The sequence below is a fragment of the Takifugu flavidus genome, unplaced genomic scaffold, assembly GCF_003711565.1.
Source record: "Takifugu flavidus isolate HTHZ2018 unplaced genomic scaffold, ASM371156v2 ctg486, whole genome shotgun sequence".
NCBI classification, from domain to species: domain Eukaryota; kingdom Metazoa; phylum Chordata; class Actinopteri; order Tetraodontiformes; family Tetraodontidae; genus Takifugu; species Takifugu flavidus.
Genome location: NW_026622101.1, coordinates 1 through 16,805, shown reverse-complemented (window position 1 = coordinate 16,805; position 16,805 = coordinate 1). Strand labels below are relative to the sequence as shown.

Here is a 16,805-nt window from a genome sequence, read left to right as displayed (position 1 = left end):
TATTTGTACATGGCGTAGAGTAGGATGAGGATGCAGAGTGCGGCGGCTGAGACTATGCCTACCACCATGCCCGTGGTGCTGCTGGATTCCCGGATTACCTCCGACGCCCCGGGTGGCACCCGTCGTACCACGCTGGGCACTGTGGGCAAGGGGGCGGGCACGGTGCGCAGCATGGGCGAGGTGATGAAGGGGCCCCGCGGCTTGGTGCCGTCCAGATCGAAGGATGTGGGCAGGGGCAGGAGGACTATGTCTGGCTGCAGGGGTTTTACCTCGCGGTTGTTCATTTTCCAGCGGGCAGCTTAGGCGGCGTGTCTGAGGGGACCGCCGCGGGTGGCGTGCTCCGGGGATTGGGCAGAGGTGAGGTTGGTGTAGTCCTACCTGCCTCAGAGGCTTTGCTAGGCCTCAAGTCCTTGGCCTCCCACTTGGGCGCGAGGGCTTTGTAGCCGCCTTCATAGGCCGATGTGGTCAAGATCTTATCTGTTACCAGGGAAAAGGTGGTGTAAAAATCTTCATCGTCAGTCGGGGGCAGGCTAGAGTCGAAAGCTTCGCCAGAGCCAAACCCCGAAATCACCATGCCATCATCATCATCATCATCATCATCACCATCACCATCATCACCACCATCACAATCATCGTTGCCTCGGTCCGACAAGCAAGGTACCCCCGCCTCAGTGGCCATGGCCAAGGATTCTTTGGTGGTCTCAATAATGGTGAGGACAGGGCGAAGGGTTGGGGGGAGGGGGATGAAGGGAGAACGGGTGGATACAGAGGGGATGTCTATGGGGTCCTCGACTAGCACGGGGATGACTAGCTCCCCTCCTGGAAGGAAAAACACACAAAAACAGCAGTTAGAGGGCAGAAAGATTCCCATCGGAAAAGCAAGAAGCAGCCAACCACCAAAGTAAATCAATGACAAACGTAGAAAGCAAAGAACCAAGGATAAATAAATGAACGGAAAAAGAACAGAAAATACTTGAACAGTGCAAAAACAACAGAACTCAAAACCAAAACAAGACCCAAACTGAAAGAAAACAACAGCCATAAATGAAATATTCATCGCATCAAAAGGCTTTGAGGGATGCACAAGGGTGAGCCACGCTAGACTAAAGCTACACATTAGCGCCTCCCAACAGCAGAAAGATGTCTGGTGCATTAAAAAGTAGTCAGATATTCTACACGCTGCATGCATATTCATTATGACACAATATTAATGATAGTGTCCCTAGATTTAGTTCTGTCCTACAGCGATGCGTATCTCTGCGAGGAACTTAGTGAGCTCAGGCTTTTAAGAGGCTCCTTTCATTCGTCGTGGCTTTTAAAGATGTGCCCTGTGCACGAAACCAAGCAGAGGCTATTAGCAGCTGTCTGCAATTCATGCTCAAATCAGTGGGCCTCACAGCAAAGCTAGCGAAATTTGAAGGTGTTTCTGCTCTTTAACCCCGTTGAGCTACGTGTCTGAAAGATGCTAAGGACTGCGGCGTCATAGAGCTGGAGTCAGATGCAAATGTGGGGTTTTAGGACGGGAGGGTCTACGAGTTCAACAACATGAGCAGCACCTTCTTAAACCCCTGAACGTTGCCTCAGGTCGATCGGCAGATCCCACACTGACCTAGAAAAGAAAACCTCAACCGCTGCTCATTTCATTAAAACTGGAAGGACCTTTTCTCTCCTCAGCGTTCGTTGGCTCCCCTATTTGCCCTAGCCTCTTGCCTTTTGACCCCTACATTCACCACGATGGCACAAAGTCATCGGACAGTTCAATGACACCTGAATGTTCACTGAGACTTTTTTGTCTCTCAGGTTTCCTATTATGGCCTTGAGATTTGCAGCCTTACACAGAAGAAGGTAAAAAACCCCACATCATTCTGTCTGAAAAGCCTGTTTTAATGAGCTACGCATTAGCATTAGCGCTAAAAGGTTCCGAAACATTCAGATGTCCATTGAAGCTGCTTATCCTCTTGCCAAAGGGGCTTGTTAGCGAAGCCTCACAAACGGCACTAAAAACAGATGCAAACCTCGTAGAACGATAACGAAAAGAAAACAATGGAAGAGAATGACCCAGAAAGGAAAACCATATGAATAAATGAAGGCATCGCAAAAAGAGTCCAGAGTTAGAGCAAACATCGTAAAAAATCATTCACAAAGTAAAGCCACAGATAGAGCTATCCAGAGAGGGATTAGTATTACGTAGGAGGGAAAAAAAAGAAAGGAAAACAAGTCAAAAGAAAAGAGAAGTCATGAAAGCCTACGAGGAAAGAGTTTGCAAAGGAAAAACAAAGGCATACCATCACTTTTGTCAACTTACATCAACAAATTGCCCGCATGATTTTGGCAGGAAGAAAACAAAAATTTACAAAAGAAAGTTGTGTAAGAATGACTTTGGACAGGTTAGGTCAGTTTATCTCTCTTTTTTTAAACAGCTGTGGTTAATTAGTATATACTGTGGTTCTCTTTTAAACAGGATGCTACAGGGAGGCAACAACACATACATCCACACATCATGACATAAAAATAATCTTCACCATTCTGCTCAGGACCATATTTTTTAGGTGTCTTTTCATTTTATATAAAAACAAATATCTATTTTTAATTGTTGCTTCATAGATACGTCTCCATAAATATCTGATGATCTTTTTCTTGTCTCTCTTCTTTTTGTATATTTATTTACTTAGCTTGCTTGACTTTGTCAGCAATGGATAAATGGATGACTGTACATATCTAAGAGTCTAAAGGGTTGGGGAGGACGGGGGGTGTGAGACGGGGAGGTGGGACCTATGAACATACTAGGAAGGAAATGACATAGATGGGGGTGAACGTGTACATCAGTTGCCATGTCCATGTAAAGGCGGCACGAAGCGGTCGGGCGGCTTTAGAGCTTTTGGCTGTAAGGAAGGGATGGGGATATACAAACAATGAGCATAAACATGCCCATCTACAGAAGAGAACAGCACTCTGACAGTTTTACAGACCCTAAGCTGCAACTTCTTTGTCATGCACAAAAGAATTTAATCCAAATTTCAATCAGAAAATGAGGCCTTAGAATCACAGGTAGCAATAATAAACATAAAGAGACAGCATAGAACAGATTGGAACAGTCTACAATAAATTGTTAAGGCTCCACTTTAGGTTCTCTTTTTCCTCCATGATATGAACGGAATTTACTCGTCACTTACAAAACATTGTATAATTCATAGAGAAAAAGGGAGGCGTCACTCTGATTAGAGAAGAAAAACTCAACAAACATTGGCAATCATATGTTTTTTCGTCTTTTTTTTATAGAAAAAGCAGATAAAATTTGAACATTTTCATAAAAAGAACAGAGATGCGCATATATGTCTGCTAATATATATGTACAAAAAGACAGGAAAATAAAACAAGCAAGAAAGAACGGAATCAATTTCTCACACTATCAAAGATGGACAACCAGAAAGCACACACTGAGGCAGACAGAGAGGAGGGGACAGTTTAAAGGCAAAGTGTCACCACCTGCGACAAACTAATAATACAAACGTTATTATTAGTTATGTCGGTACGAGTCTCTTGTTAGTTAACACGGGACAGGGCGTGCAATCTGGATGTACGTCAAGAAAGAGAGGTCAATCGGAAAAATGGGTCCATTTTTGGATTTCAGTTGGGTTAATGCATGCTTCAGTAAGTTGCATTTAGGGAGAGTAATATACAGTAACAATACAGCAAGCCGTGGGAAAGGGGAGGGGCTTAAGGGGGTTAAAAGGTCACTGCCACAGAGGGCTGTGGGATATTCTGGCAGGCAAGGAAACCATTCTTCAGCTGCTAACAGGAAAGGAAGGTGCATTGTGGGTGATGTATCGCCCACATTATGCGGCATTTAGGCCCATCGCATTTTCTAATCAATCAAGAGGGGGAGCGGGGCGATAATTAACGAGCGGCCGTTTCATTAAACGTTTAGATGCTTTGTGTTATGTGCATAACCAACAGCCTTCGTTTGACAGATAAACACCATATGGGGGAGGAGTTCCACAAGAGCGTGCAAGGAGGCGGCAGGTGAGCGTCGACGGTTTCCGCTTTTGCTTCATCGTCATCGAGAAATTGCGCCATCTGTGGCAGAGGAGCGGCGTTATCGAAAGAGGCGTTTAAAAAGGAGGCTCTGGGGGAAGACGCTACCATTGGACAGGACGCAGCCTGGCTTCAGATGGCCACACCCGCTGCTCAGATATGATAACAGTTTAATAAGAGTCAAACTACCCTTTCCATTACATAAACCAGACGAGCGCAATGTAACGACTTCATCTAAAGCTTTATTTATCCAGCTCGGCCCTCGTTAAATCCTTTCACTCTTGCTAACAGCTTTCAGCGTTTGTTAGCTCTGCGTTATATCAACAAAAGGTTTGGATGGGAGGGGACACGCCGCAGTTTAGGGTCTCTGGGAAAGTCAGTGCAGAGGACCTTGATGTTCTGGTAAACACGTTAATCCCATGTAAGCTCCTCCACAAGCTTTGCACATCTTGCTGCAATTCAGAGGCAGACAAACATGGCGGTTTCTAATGGGTTTGCTTAACAAGGCTGCGTTTGCTCTTCGCACTCGACGAGCTGAAGTGGATCAGTTTAAGCCGTCCTCGGCATATAATTCTCCCCAAAAATAGACTTTCAGCAAGGTGATCTGTTTTTATTCTGTTTAAGGGAACGGGGAGTCAGGATATCAGATTATTGAGCGTCGTTTGCACCGATGCCTACCGGCTAGGGTTAGCATCAGCGGCAACGAGCTTCGAAAATGCACTTGTTGCTCCTTAACAAACAAACCTCATTTTATCCCAATTCTGGAGCAAAATCAGAATATTCATTTGGAAGCAGCCGATTAACCGACCCACCTCAGCAGCTTAGAGACATCAGGTGAAAAAACAAAATCCTGCAAGCAGCAGCTTCTCTGCGCTTGCCTCCACCCCATCTCTCCATCTCAGCTCCCAGGCCTGATCCTCGTGTCCATCCACTGTTTGCTGAGGCTTCCAAATGGAGATGAATCCAGACGGGGTGTGTCGGGGATTTAACGACGCTTTGCCGTAAAAGTGGGAAAATGGTGCACCAGCAGCGACTGAGTCCATGGGATTTGGAAGCTTCAAGCTGCAGGTGAGTCAGTGGTTTGGAGGCCTTAAATCCCATTGTGGCTGCCTGCATTGTGCCCAGAGACCTGCAGTAGCAGATTCTTACACCTCGACCCACCGCAGGTATGAGGGCTGAGCACAGAACACAACTTCCCAGTGCAGCTACACTTAAAATAGGGCGCCAGGGATTAGCACCGGCTGAGCGTTCCATTTTACTCTGGCATCAAATTATCTCGTATGTGCACACCTCTGCCATAAGGGCTCTAATTTCTCACTGATGCACAATTTCACCTCTATCCTGCTAAGCTGAAGGACATTTCATTTACACTCGGTGAAAAAGCCATTTCAAGCTGGTGAAATGCAATTTTCTGCGTGTCTGGTGTGAAATGTTGGATCCTCGTTTTCAGAAAGGAAAAAAAGAAAATCGCCCAAAAGAAAAAAAAGGTCGCCGTCAAACCGTTGTCAACGCCGATGGAGCGATCTGACAGATACACAACATTAAATCTGTGTTAGTTGTGAGACTCGCCTGCCGCTGTTGGGCAAACAGAACCGATTGTTGGAAACGTCAGCCTGAATTATCGGAAAACCGTACGTGCGTAAAGCAGAGCTGGAGGAGGAGCCCGCCCCCACTGGAGGCCCTCATCCTGGCTCTCGGGCGCAGTCTGACGTTCAGAATCGGCACTCCGACGAGGCCGCATCAGACGGTCGATTTGCCGTAGAGTCAAAAGGCTACACCTACGCACGGGGTGGACATGTGTCAGCAGAATAACCTTTCCAGGGATCTGAGGCCCATGTGGAAGTGACAGCTGGCCCAATGGGGCCTGACAGAATCATGGCTGATGCCACAAGTGAAGCCAGTGATCCATGGTCACCATCCCGCGTCCTGGAGCACGTATGTTGGGACGCTCACGCAGGATGGAGATAAACCGCTACGCTAACCAGGCCGGACTAATCCTCTTCTCAAGGATTCTTTAACGATTTGTTTGATTTCCGGTTCCCTTTTTCAGCTACATTTAATTTCCACTGGGTTTCTGTATCAAACAAAGTTCAGTTGATATTATGTTGCTGCATGTTTTGAGGATTTTTATGGATTTTGAGATTAAAGATACGTTGGATACTGAAGAAACACGGACATTAGATATTAAGGTCTATCTATATGTCTTTTAACGCCATACCTGTAATTTTATTTCTTTCTTTCTCTGAGCTTTGTGAGATGTGGAGATATTTTTAACATGTTTATTTTTAGAATCGCTTTAATTTGCAGATGGAAAACCATCCCCACCAGTTCACAGAGATCTGTGGGAGGCGTCTAGATTCCAGGGTGCAGGCTGATAGAACAGACCTTTATTCTCAGCAGTGACACAGTAAGAACTTTAACGCTTTCGCAATGCTGCAAACGGGCATTTTCTCTGCTCTTTCAGATTCATTTCATTTTATTTTACAGTTTTATTGTCAGTTTGGCTGCTAAAAGCTTCCAGCTACGCAGCCCTGTGCGAATGCAGGGTTTAAAGGGTGCTTTTTCCTCAGACGGCAGCTAAAACAGTAAGCAATAATGACATAAAGCCAAATAAATGAGTTAAAGAGGCTTTGGCCCACATCTGTGACATCGAACCCTCCTGTTGCACTTGATTCACCGTTTACAGCAGCTTTAACCAAGTGACTTTACAGGAACTTACAGTAATGAAACCGTAAACACAGAAGTGGCAATTTAAGCATGACAACTTGTTGCGCGCATTTGCTAGTTTTAGATTGGAGTCAGTGCAATATCCCCTTCCCTTGGCTGACAAATTGAATCTCAGTATATGGGAAAAGGGAGCAGCAGCAGAGCTAATAACATGAATGATGGCTTCATTCAATTGATATGTCCCAGAAAAGAGGCGCCGGGCACTGTCAGCCCCATCCTGCTTCCTGAAACCACAAGAGCCGCAACAAAATCATCAATAATGTTATTAATGACCTCTGTGCTTCCGACAGAAGACTCCTCATCCGGCGATTGTCTGCTTTTAGCATCACTCTCTCCTGAAATAAAGCACTTTTTCAGGTCAACATCTGTTTAAATTGATGAAACGGAAACTTCTTGTCAAAAATGTTGGGAATCTTTAGGTATCTTTGCCCCTTTAATGCATTTATTCTTCCTGTGAGCCCTTTTTATTTAGACCATATTTGCGTTAGACTGTAGAACGTTCCTCGTCTATAGGGGCATTAAAGATATAGGCTCTACTTTGATGACTTATGAGCGCTCTGTCTGTGATGTCAGAGATGTTTGAGGGCGTAACTGGATCATTTTGGCTAGTTTGATGTTGTAAAAAGGATCTGACAGGAGCTGGTTTAGAGAAGTTGGATTACTAGTTAATTAAAGTGCAGGAGGGCAGCAGTTTTGACTGTGAAGTGTTTAATCTTGCATATTTCTGTGGGCCTGCGCACCCCTATCCTCGTGATAACAAGAGCAACCGCCTTTATGGCGCAGCGCTGCACCCCCACCTCACTGACCACGAGGGATCCAGTTTCATTCTTCTGCATTTTCTCACATTTTATCCGACGGTCGCGTTACATTTGTTACAGCAGGTTGTATCTGCTATTTCACATTAAATATCTCCCTGTATTTAAACAAACTTCTCTGGGTTTATGGGAATCTGCAAGTGCAGCTTTGTTATTATTATAAATAGTACCCTATGCTGGATTATGAGCCGATGACAAACTGCAACACTTTAAACTTGTTAATCACCATGAAATTAAAGCAGCAATTGACTTCTTTCTGTTTTCCCCCCTCTGAAAATAGGCATGGCATCCTCTCTTATTGGTGTTTAAAGGCAAATTAATTCCTCCGTCTCCATTCCTGTCTGTGTTTTGCTCCTGTTGTCAGCTCAGTGAACACCCCCCCCCCCCGCCGGCTGGGTGCCACATGCTCCTTAATTGCTCTCTTGTGGAACCCCCACAGGATAAAGGGAACAGGTAAGATTTTACAGTTTAATTAAACATACAGACACCACGATCACGGGACGAGCACGGACAGCACACGGGACAGACGAAGCGCGCTAACACAGACAGCGTGCAGACACGAGCACAAAGACGAGGGAGGGGCTGGAGGCAGCGGCGGGCAGGGGGGCCGCTGCTCTAGCCTCAAACACAAGACAGACAGACATGTAGTAGAAGCCAGCTTGGGGTTAGCCTGAGACATATGGGTTGGAGAGAAGCAACATACGAAATGGATGCTAATCATGCAGAAAGAGGGAGTTAGAGGGAGAATTATTAGTCCAGGACTGCGTGCATGCCACAAATGCCTTCTACTTGGAGCAACAGATAGAATAGAAAAACAGATATACTGTGTGGCAATAAAAGTCTTTTTATGCCATCTGCATTCAAACAGACATGTATATGCAGAAGGGCTAAAAGAAAGTGGGTGAGTCGGATGGGCGGGGGGATGGGGGAGGGGTTAACACTCGGGAGAGGAGACGGGGAAGTCATTCTTTCACACACAACTTTCTTAAGACAGAATGGGGTTGCCTGCACAAGGCCAAAACAAGGATGATGGCAAGAAAAGATTTTGTTGCCGTTCATTTCCCTACGCTGTATCGAGAATGGGGGTGTGGGGGTGGGGGGGGGATGTTTCTTCCACACAAACTCGATGACAACTCTGACATTTCCAACCACCAAAAGTTCATGCGGCACAAGATGAGGCTAAAACGTAAGGAGGGGCTCGATCCTTGCTCGGGGGATGGGCGGCAGATGGAGGACGACACCGGTGCATGAGAGAACGGATAAAAGGAAAGAGACAAAAATAATGGAAACACCCCACTGCACACTCACTCCAGCCCCAAATAAAGCAACAAAGCAAAAAGAAAGAAAAAAAAGCAGAAACTCTCAGCGACCCAGCAGGCCGATACAGTGATGAGATGTTCACATGTGCACCACAGAAGAAGAAAAGAAAGAAACTGAACCAAATGCGAGAGAAAGGAAAAGAAGAACATGTCATGCATCTTTTTACACGACTGGGAGCAGGACGAGGAATGAGGACATGAATTTCTGTGTCGACATGGTGAAATGTGCATTATGTATGACTGTGTATGAGTACATATGTTGCCACTATATGAGGGGAGGGTACCGTGTCAACCTCTGACAACCCGCTTTGTTCATCTTTTGAGAATACTTGGGTTTGAAAGTACAGAGGAATGCTCTAGACGTGCCGAAGCATCGCTTCAGCGTGACTTCACTTACAGAAAAATGCACCGGGAGGCCCCCGAACGACCCGACTGGGTGGAAACAGTCAAATTACTGGCAGAAGTCTTCTTAAACACAGCAATAGAGTCAGAGAGTCCATTCGCAAAGAGGAAGAGATGCCAGAGCGGCTGTTATGTCCTCCGAGCAGAGGCGGTAAAGGAAAAGGGCCACTATTGTTTCCACTCGTCATTAGCGGCGAGAAGTGGACACGCTTGCTGCTAAGCCGAGCCATATTTAGCCAGATTATTCCAGCATCAATTAGCCCGCTCTGAAGGCATTTTGAAGGACAGTGAAGCAGTAAAACATCCTCAGCTCTTTATGATTCCCATGGTGCCTCGGGGGACACGCTTACTGAGCCAGTTTCCAGCATGCCGGCTCTCTCATATAGCTTCCTATGGACCATGTGCCGACTGCTCCCGGGCAGGACTGAGATCGACAGCTGCATGTTTAAAACTCGTGCAAACCCAAGTTGCCTCAAAAATAAAAAAAATAAAATAATCTGCTGTATGACTCCCAGCTTGTTTTTCTTCTTCCACTCACTGAGGGTCTTATTGCTGAGATCCAGCCCCAGTGAGCGATTCAAGTGAGTGAGGAGTGTGTGTCTGTGTGTGTAAAGGGGAGGGGAAGAGAGACGATGCGCACAGAAATTCGAGGATATCTGTTCTCTATTAGAATGTTTCAGGTAAGGCAAGCCTCCGATGACAAAAACAGAGAAGTACAAACAAGAAAAGAGGAGGAAAGAGGAGGGAGGAGGAGGCTCTGTTGCAGTTAGTCTGCTACATATCACAGTATCTATGCTGAAAGCATCTTTGTTCTCGAAAGAATCTCAAAATGTATCCTTTGTCAAGAGAGACGCGCACACACGCACAGCAAGAAGAAATCAACCATGTACAGGACAGATACATTTTGAAGCATCAGTTCAGGGCGACATGGGGCTCGATACTAATTTCGCACTTAAGAAAAGTTCTCTCGACCAAATGCTGAGAGGAGAAAATTAGTATCAATGCTTGGTCATGTCAGCAACCAGTGGCCCCATAGCTAAGTGTAACTTGGTTTCCGAGATTAGATCTTTAACTATGACAGACGACAGGAAGCTAACTTCCTACAGACCCTGAGGATAGAAAAAATGTTTTTTTACTGCTTTTATCCATCTCCAAAGGGTTTCTTGAGTTTGGATTTACACTGAGAAGACTCTCAAAACAGTGTGTGTTTCTCTCTCTGGCTACTTTTCACAGAACTTTGATTTATTTTTCTTTTTTTTTGAAGTTACACTTGAAGCTCCCATGGGACGTGATGCTCGGAGGAGGGGCTCCTCGGTGGCAAATCAAAGATAGAATAAAGGGAAATAGACCACGTTCGGCGCAAGCACAACTCGACACACCCATCCCACCTGCGTGTCCGGAGTCGCACTCTTCCAGGTCCTCGTCGTCGCTGGAACATTCTGCCGAAGACACGATGTCATCCGTGGTCTGCGGAGAAAGAGAGACAGTCATCCGGAGGCACTGCGGGGGCTGTTTACTGGCCATCCCTTTCAAGGATATCTCTGCTAACACAGACCTCCCTGCCTGTCCTCCGCCGTCCATACATCACATCGGTCAATCATATTTCACAGTGTTTATCATTCTTTACTTTATGTGTTTTCCACCCCTGCAGATAATTGTTTTCCTTCACCCTTCTCACCCTGCCCCACCCCATTATTTATCACCCCTCTTCTCCTCTGTCTTCCACGATCAATGGCCCCACCAAGCCCCCACAGATCAACACTGTCCCGGCTTGATTTGTGCAGAGGGAAGGGAGGGACGCGCGTTAGCTACACCTGCACCGCCAATGCTATTATCTGTACCCTCCAGTTCCAGGAATTCAGATTTATCCTCTCCCAGCTTCTTTCTTTGTTTTTTCCATTACGCGTCGACCCGGGGAGAGGTGGAGGTGGGGCACGGGGGTGGAGTGGTAGGTTGTATTTTCGGTGGGCTGCCGCGGCTGGCCTTTATTAGAGTAAATCAGTAAAGCGATAAAATAAGCCCCGTCACCATGCAGGGTTATGAAATCAGAGCACTGATTGAGTTTCCAGTCCTGGCCTAGCATGTGGGGCTCTAAATATCATTGAGTTTGACAGGCTAATGAAAGTGCCCCCCTGCTTTTCCGGTAGAGCCCGAAAGAGCAGCCCAGCTTCTACTACCTGCATAGGCGAACACACGTTAGCAATCGGGGAAGCAGATTATTTTCTAGTTACTCATCGTGGGTTGTCCCGCAGTGGGATCACTACACTTGATGCTTCTGCTGATGGGTATAACGTACCACATTCCAAGGCTCGCAGAAAGAAGGAAGCACCCCCCCCCACCCCCCCGTGCTAAATTGCTGTAAATATGGCTCTTTGGTAAACAAGAAAATTTATTGAAGCCGCATTACTGCTGGAAAAGTCTTGGCTACTGCTGAAAGAGGGCTGTTGCTCGTTATTATGGTCGCGGCTGATGTGGGAGGCAGGGACAGGGAAAGATGAGGGAAAATCCTCGACCACTTCAAAGTCTGTTCCGGCAATTTCAGCCCGGGAGCGTCATGTCGTAACCCGACATCAACCAAAACACTAGCTCTGGCTTTCAACGTTCGTGCCGCATTTCACTGACATAATTGAATATTTTAGGACAACAAGACATTCAAATGCAATTACATGTGGATTCTTTAGGCTTTTACCGACACATTTGACACTCTCATGTTTGAGAGAGTGCCGAGGACAATTTCTGAGTCGTGTTCAGCGTGATTATACGCATACATTTAACAGTTGGATTTCTGCATTAAGCTCCTTATGAAGATTTTTTTTTTCTAAATGCCATGTTAATAATTAACCTGGTTTCTTTAATGGGGCTGAGGGATTACAGAAACCCAGTTTCTCCACTTTGATGTCTCCAGGGGTATTCTGGATTCCCTGCCATGTATATGGTGAAATGGGTTTGTAATTAGCTTTAGCATGCTCGCGCAGGCGAAGACACATTAGCTGTGTTGCTGCAACTCGTGTGGACGACAGCAGAAGCAACCACATGGTGCGACATGTCTTTGTATTTAAAATTAGCCCATTCAGCGTGTGCCGAACATCTTTGATCATTAATGTAGCTAGAATAACGAGATTAACTTGCCCAGGAAGCCAGTAAATCTCGGATATTGAACATGCACACATACGATAGATTTACAGATACTGTGATCCAAAGAGTGCTGTTGGAACAAGATCCATATCCGATTTTCTTAACAGCACTATTATAAATGTGTAACTTCTGTTATCGTTCCTGCATCAGGAAAACAACAACCAAAAAAAAAACATGAAATATAGAAAACAGAAATTGGAAAGATTCTTCTGGCATCAGGTCGGTCTGTTGATACTCTCATTATCATTTAAATGTATCACCAAACTTAAAACACCTTGAAATTGTAAATGTGGTCCATATTGGATAAGTCACAGCAAAGGCTTCACACCGGGCTTCAGCTCCGCACAGAAACAATGAAAAACTCCGTCTGTCACCTTATCGGCACAAACAGAGGTCTGGCTGCGTCACCTCGGTAGGTGGGATACATATGGTAGAAGGGCAATCTCACCGTCAAGGCATTCATTTTTTTTTTCAACCTGACAGAATCCATTCCGTATTATAGAGAAAGATCCTTTGATTCCACTGAGAAATTGAAGAGACCTTTTTCAAGTGTGGTGTTTGACATTTGTAGATCCCCTTATTCATTTTCATAAGCAGAGTGAAGTATCTCTGCCAGTCTCATCGCGATGCATTCAAGTGCTGCTCCACAGCGGCTTTATGTTGTGATATTTCAGTCCTTGTGGCTGATGTAGTTGAAATGTATGTTGAAATGACACACGCCGTGCTCAGTGCCTTCCCTCCATCCACCACCGGCGTCAGCAACATGCAACATGATGCTGGCAACGCCATGCAGCACGTGGAATTTAAAAAAAAAAGGGCCTCCGCATGTGCGTGTATGCGATGAAAGCCTAGAGTGGAATATGGGAAAACAGGGAAAATGATGCAGTTGGCCAGCGGGACTAAAAAACTGATTTCACAGCTGGGGAAATCCAATTCTGCCTCTAAATCTCCATATAATCTCCAAACATAGAGCGGAGTATATTTTGGCAGCAAAGTGATTTCTTTTTTGGTATAATTATTCTGAACAGACGGCCTCATCCCCACTTTCTGTGCGGCGGGATTTCAGTACATCAAAACTCAAACGCTTCATTCCTGATTATACTAATAACAGGGAAGATGCTCAAAAATTCCTCACACTACGAAACACAGCCGCCCGCAATCGATGTCCAGACTTCATTAAATTAGCATTTACCTCTGACCACTTCAGCACATCAACTAAAAGGATCGAACCGGCGATCGATGGCGATGGATGCCTCCGCGAGAGGTGGTTTGAACTTACAGACAGGAAAAAAAGGTGCAGCAAAGCCGAGCCCAGCCGATTGGAAATTCCGCTAACAATTAGCACTAGCAATTACCCTCAGCGTTGCTGCCACTGGCAGATGCTCCTGAATGAAGACTCTAGAGCTCTAATGCTCCATAACAAGACTTCCTACTCTGCTCTTTAGTCGTGGCCCATGAAGGGTCTTTGCCTTTATGTGTCTTTATTACCGCCGTCGCTACTCCCCCCACCACAATGTTCTACCTACCGAACCTGACGCCGATTTGCTCAGGCACATCAAAAATGGTTTCTTGTGCTCAGCAGGGAGACAGCAGCGGCGTTGAGCACTCGGCCACTGTCTGTAGCTCTCCCACGGTTGGGTAAAAGCAGCGTAAAGGCTAAAAGAGAGCCGTGGCCCCCGGCTTAAAACATGACATGAAATATGAGCGCGGACGACTCGGTGTCATACGGAGACGAGGGGAGTTTCAGCATGCGCTTGCTTAAAAAAGAACACGAAGAGAACGCTGTGCTGTGGCCTCATCATAACAAATGACCTTCACGTGTTTTCATGCCAGGAGGACGGGGGAAACATCCTGAAATGAAACCTGCCAGAGTAGAAAGGAGACTTAGCACCACCCGGCCATGTTTATGCAGCCTTAGAGGTTTTCCTGGAACCTGGCAGACCGGTGAAATGAATAAGAGTTGTTCAAACCAGCGACAACACAGCGGCGAGGGCAAATTTAATGCGCACGATTCAAAGGGCTTTATTGGTCACCTTGCAAAAATATAATCTCATTACACAAGGAGCATGTTGCAGGGTTGAGAACTGGACCCAGGAAGAAAAAATCAGCTATCAGGTCAGACTTTTCCAATCTGATCTCTCCGGCTGTCTCGCTAATTCCCATTCTGCTGCTCCACAAGGCTTAAAACCAAAATAAGATAGACATCTACACAATGCGGTCACTTCGACTCCCTATCAACGGCTGTTTGACGTTATCGTGTCCGATCAGGGATTTGACGGGCCGACAAGGGAAAAGCTTGTATTACAGGGGACATCAATGCCAGCGGACCACATCCCCATCAATTGGCTGCCACAAGTCTTTCTGCTCCGCACTCAGTGACAGATATGATGTTTTATCAGGGAAGAATAAACTAGAAGGGAACAAAGAAGAGGGCAATGACAATGACAAGCCATGCTAAAAATAACAGCCGGTGGCGATGGGAAGTAATAGAATTGGCTGTTTACACAGGAAAAAAAGGGCTCCTCACATTTACTACAGTCATAAAATTACACTGAAATGAACCTCAGAGTCAATTTGCAGGGCCAAAGACAGGCGGTAATTATTTCTTGGATCAAATATCGATATATCCACGTCTGTGGGTCGTTCTTATCCACCTACTGCAGTCAGCACATTTTCCCCTTCATATCAAGGTTTGGCTGGAACCTAAAATAGGGCAGGACAAGTGAAGGAAAATAGCTGGTGAAGACAAGAAATAAATAGAAAAATAAAAGAAAATGAATTTAATTTGTCCACTATCACCGTGCTGTATCAAGTTCAGCAGAACACTGAGTGTTTCTCCGTTTCTCAAGGACCTGCCTTAATACACAGACCAGCGAGGGTTGCTGGCTCACAGCAAAATCTAATTGCCCGGAGGCCAAAGGCAGCCACTTACAAAGGGTCATTCGTCTTCCCATGGAAACGGAAATGGTCTTCAGCCGTGATCCTTAATCACCCCCCTGCTGCAGCGTTTCAAGGTCATCAGGGAGCCCAGTGACAAACACCAGCGCTCGCATACATGTGAGGGAGGCGACAGGCACGAGATCAGCGACAGGTACGGAAGGACAGGTAAGGGGAGCAAACAAGAGATGAAGGGAAGGAAGGAATGTGTCCTGAGCCGCTGGCGAAAGCGGAACACCCGATTTATAGCACTGAGTTATGGTTTGTGTTACAGCCTCACCCTTCAAAGTGGAAGTGAGGAATTCATGTGGATGTGGCGGTGAGCTGCTCTAAAAGGCGTGACCAAGGAAATGGCACAGGGAAGATGAGAGCGCACAAGGGAAGGAGGAAGAGGAGGGGAGGAAGGGGAGAGTCCGGGGACACGGGAGGAAGGCAAAAGTATCTGTTTCTCAGAGGAGACGCAGACTTGTAAAGAGTTTCAGCAGTTGTGTTCTCACCGCTCTAACCAGTGCATTTAGCCTCTGTGTCCCCCTATAACAAACCAATTTAGCCTCTCTGTCTCACCCCAGGAAATTTATTTTAGCCTGCACCGTATCCGGTTTAGCCTCTTTACAACCGTAATGTGCACATTTCACATCTCTACCATCTCTGCCTGACTATAATTGTGGATTCCACTATTTTTTTCCCAAAGTTTATAGGTAATCACTGAAAGCCACAGACGAAAATCCATATATAACAATTTAGCTCCTATTTTGTGATCAGGTCATATCAGGGCGAGTTTGATTTACGGAACTTTTCCGTTTCTGCCCCAGTTTTACGCCACATTTTATTATGTTGTGACCTAAAAAGTGAAAACTTTTAGGTTGGATGGAGACTGCCAGGTCTCTTCAGAGATTTTTGATTGGGACTCAAGGACATTGAGCTTCGAGTCATTGTCTTGTTTACGGTGCACCTTCTTCCCGTTCTGGTTTTCTCTAAACATGATTGATTAAGCCCAGAATGGTGGTTTTATCGCACCAGAGAATCTTGTTTCTCACAGTTACAGGAGTTGATTTTATCCGTTTTTTCCCGGGATGTTGACCTTCTGGAACATTCTCCCATCTGATCACACGACCTCTGGTGGTCACATCTCTTTTTATCCAGATCGCTCAGCTTCTCGAGACGACACGAGGAGGAATGGTGGTCGTTTCAAACTTCTTCCACCTCAGATTGATGGAGAAGGAGCGTTGAAGGTAGATTGAAGCCGATCACAGCAGCTTAAACTAGAAACCGAATAGTTTGTGTGGATTGAAGCCGTTAACGCCACATAATGAGCGCTCTGCTCCTTTGTTAGCGATTGATATTTTCAAGTACACTTTTGCTTGAGATATTTGCTGCACTGAAGCTGCGAACGTCATACGTCTGCTCAAACGTCTACACCATAGGGGTCAAACTC

General features: G+C 45.8%; 1 protein-coding gene across 2 annotated transcripts; it reads right to left on the bottom strand.

Annotated features, from left to right (window-relative positions):
• Positions 1-6: 6 nt before the first annotated feature.
• On the bottom strand, positions 7-10,849 carry LOC130520715 (neurexin-3b-beta-like). 2 transcript variants are annotated; one of them, XR_008949011.1, is made up of 3 exons: positions 10,687-10,849; positions 2,306-2,882; positions 7-819 (listed from the first exon to the last, which is right to left on the bottom strand). XR_008949011.1 is itself a non-coding variant. In XM_057024428.1 (2 exons), the coding sequence occupies exons 1-2, from the start codon at positions 10,820-10,822 to the stop codon at positions 281-283; spliced, it is 675 nt and encodes a 224-aa protein (XP_056880408.1). In that variant the 5' UTR covers positions 10,823-10,837; the 3' UTR covers positions 7-280. The 2 variants fall into 2 exon arrangements, 1 of the variants encoding a protein (XP_056880408.1); XM_057024428.1 differs by lacking the exon at positions 2,306-2,882 and having other exon boundaries at positions 10,687-10,837.
• Positions 10,850-16,805: the final 5,956 nt, after the last annotated feature.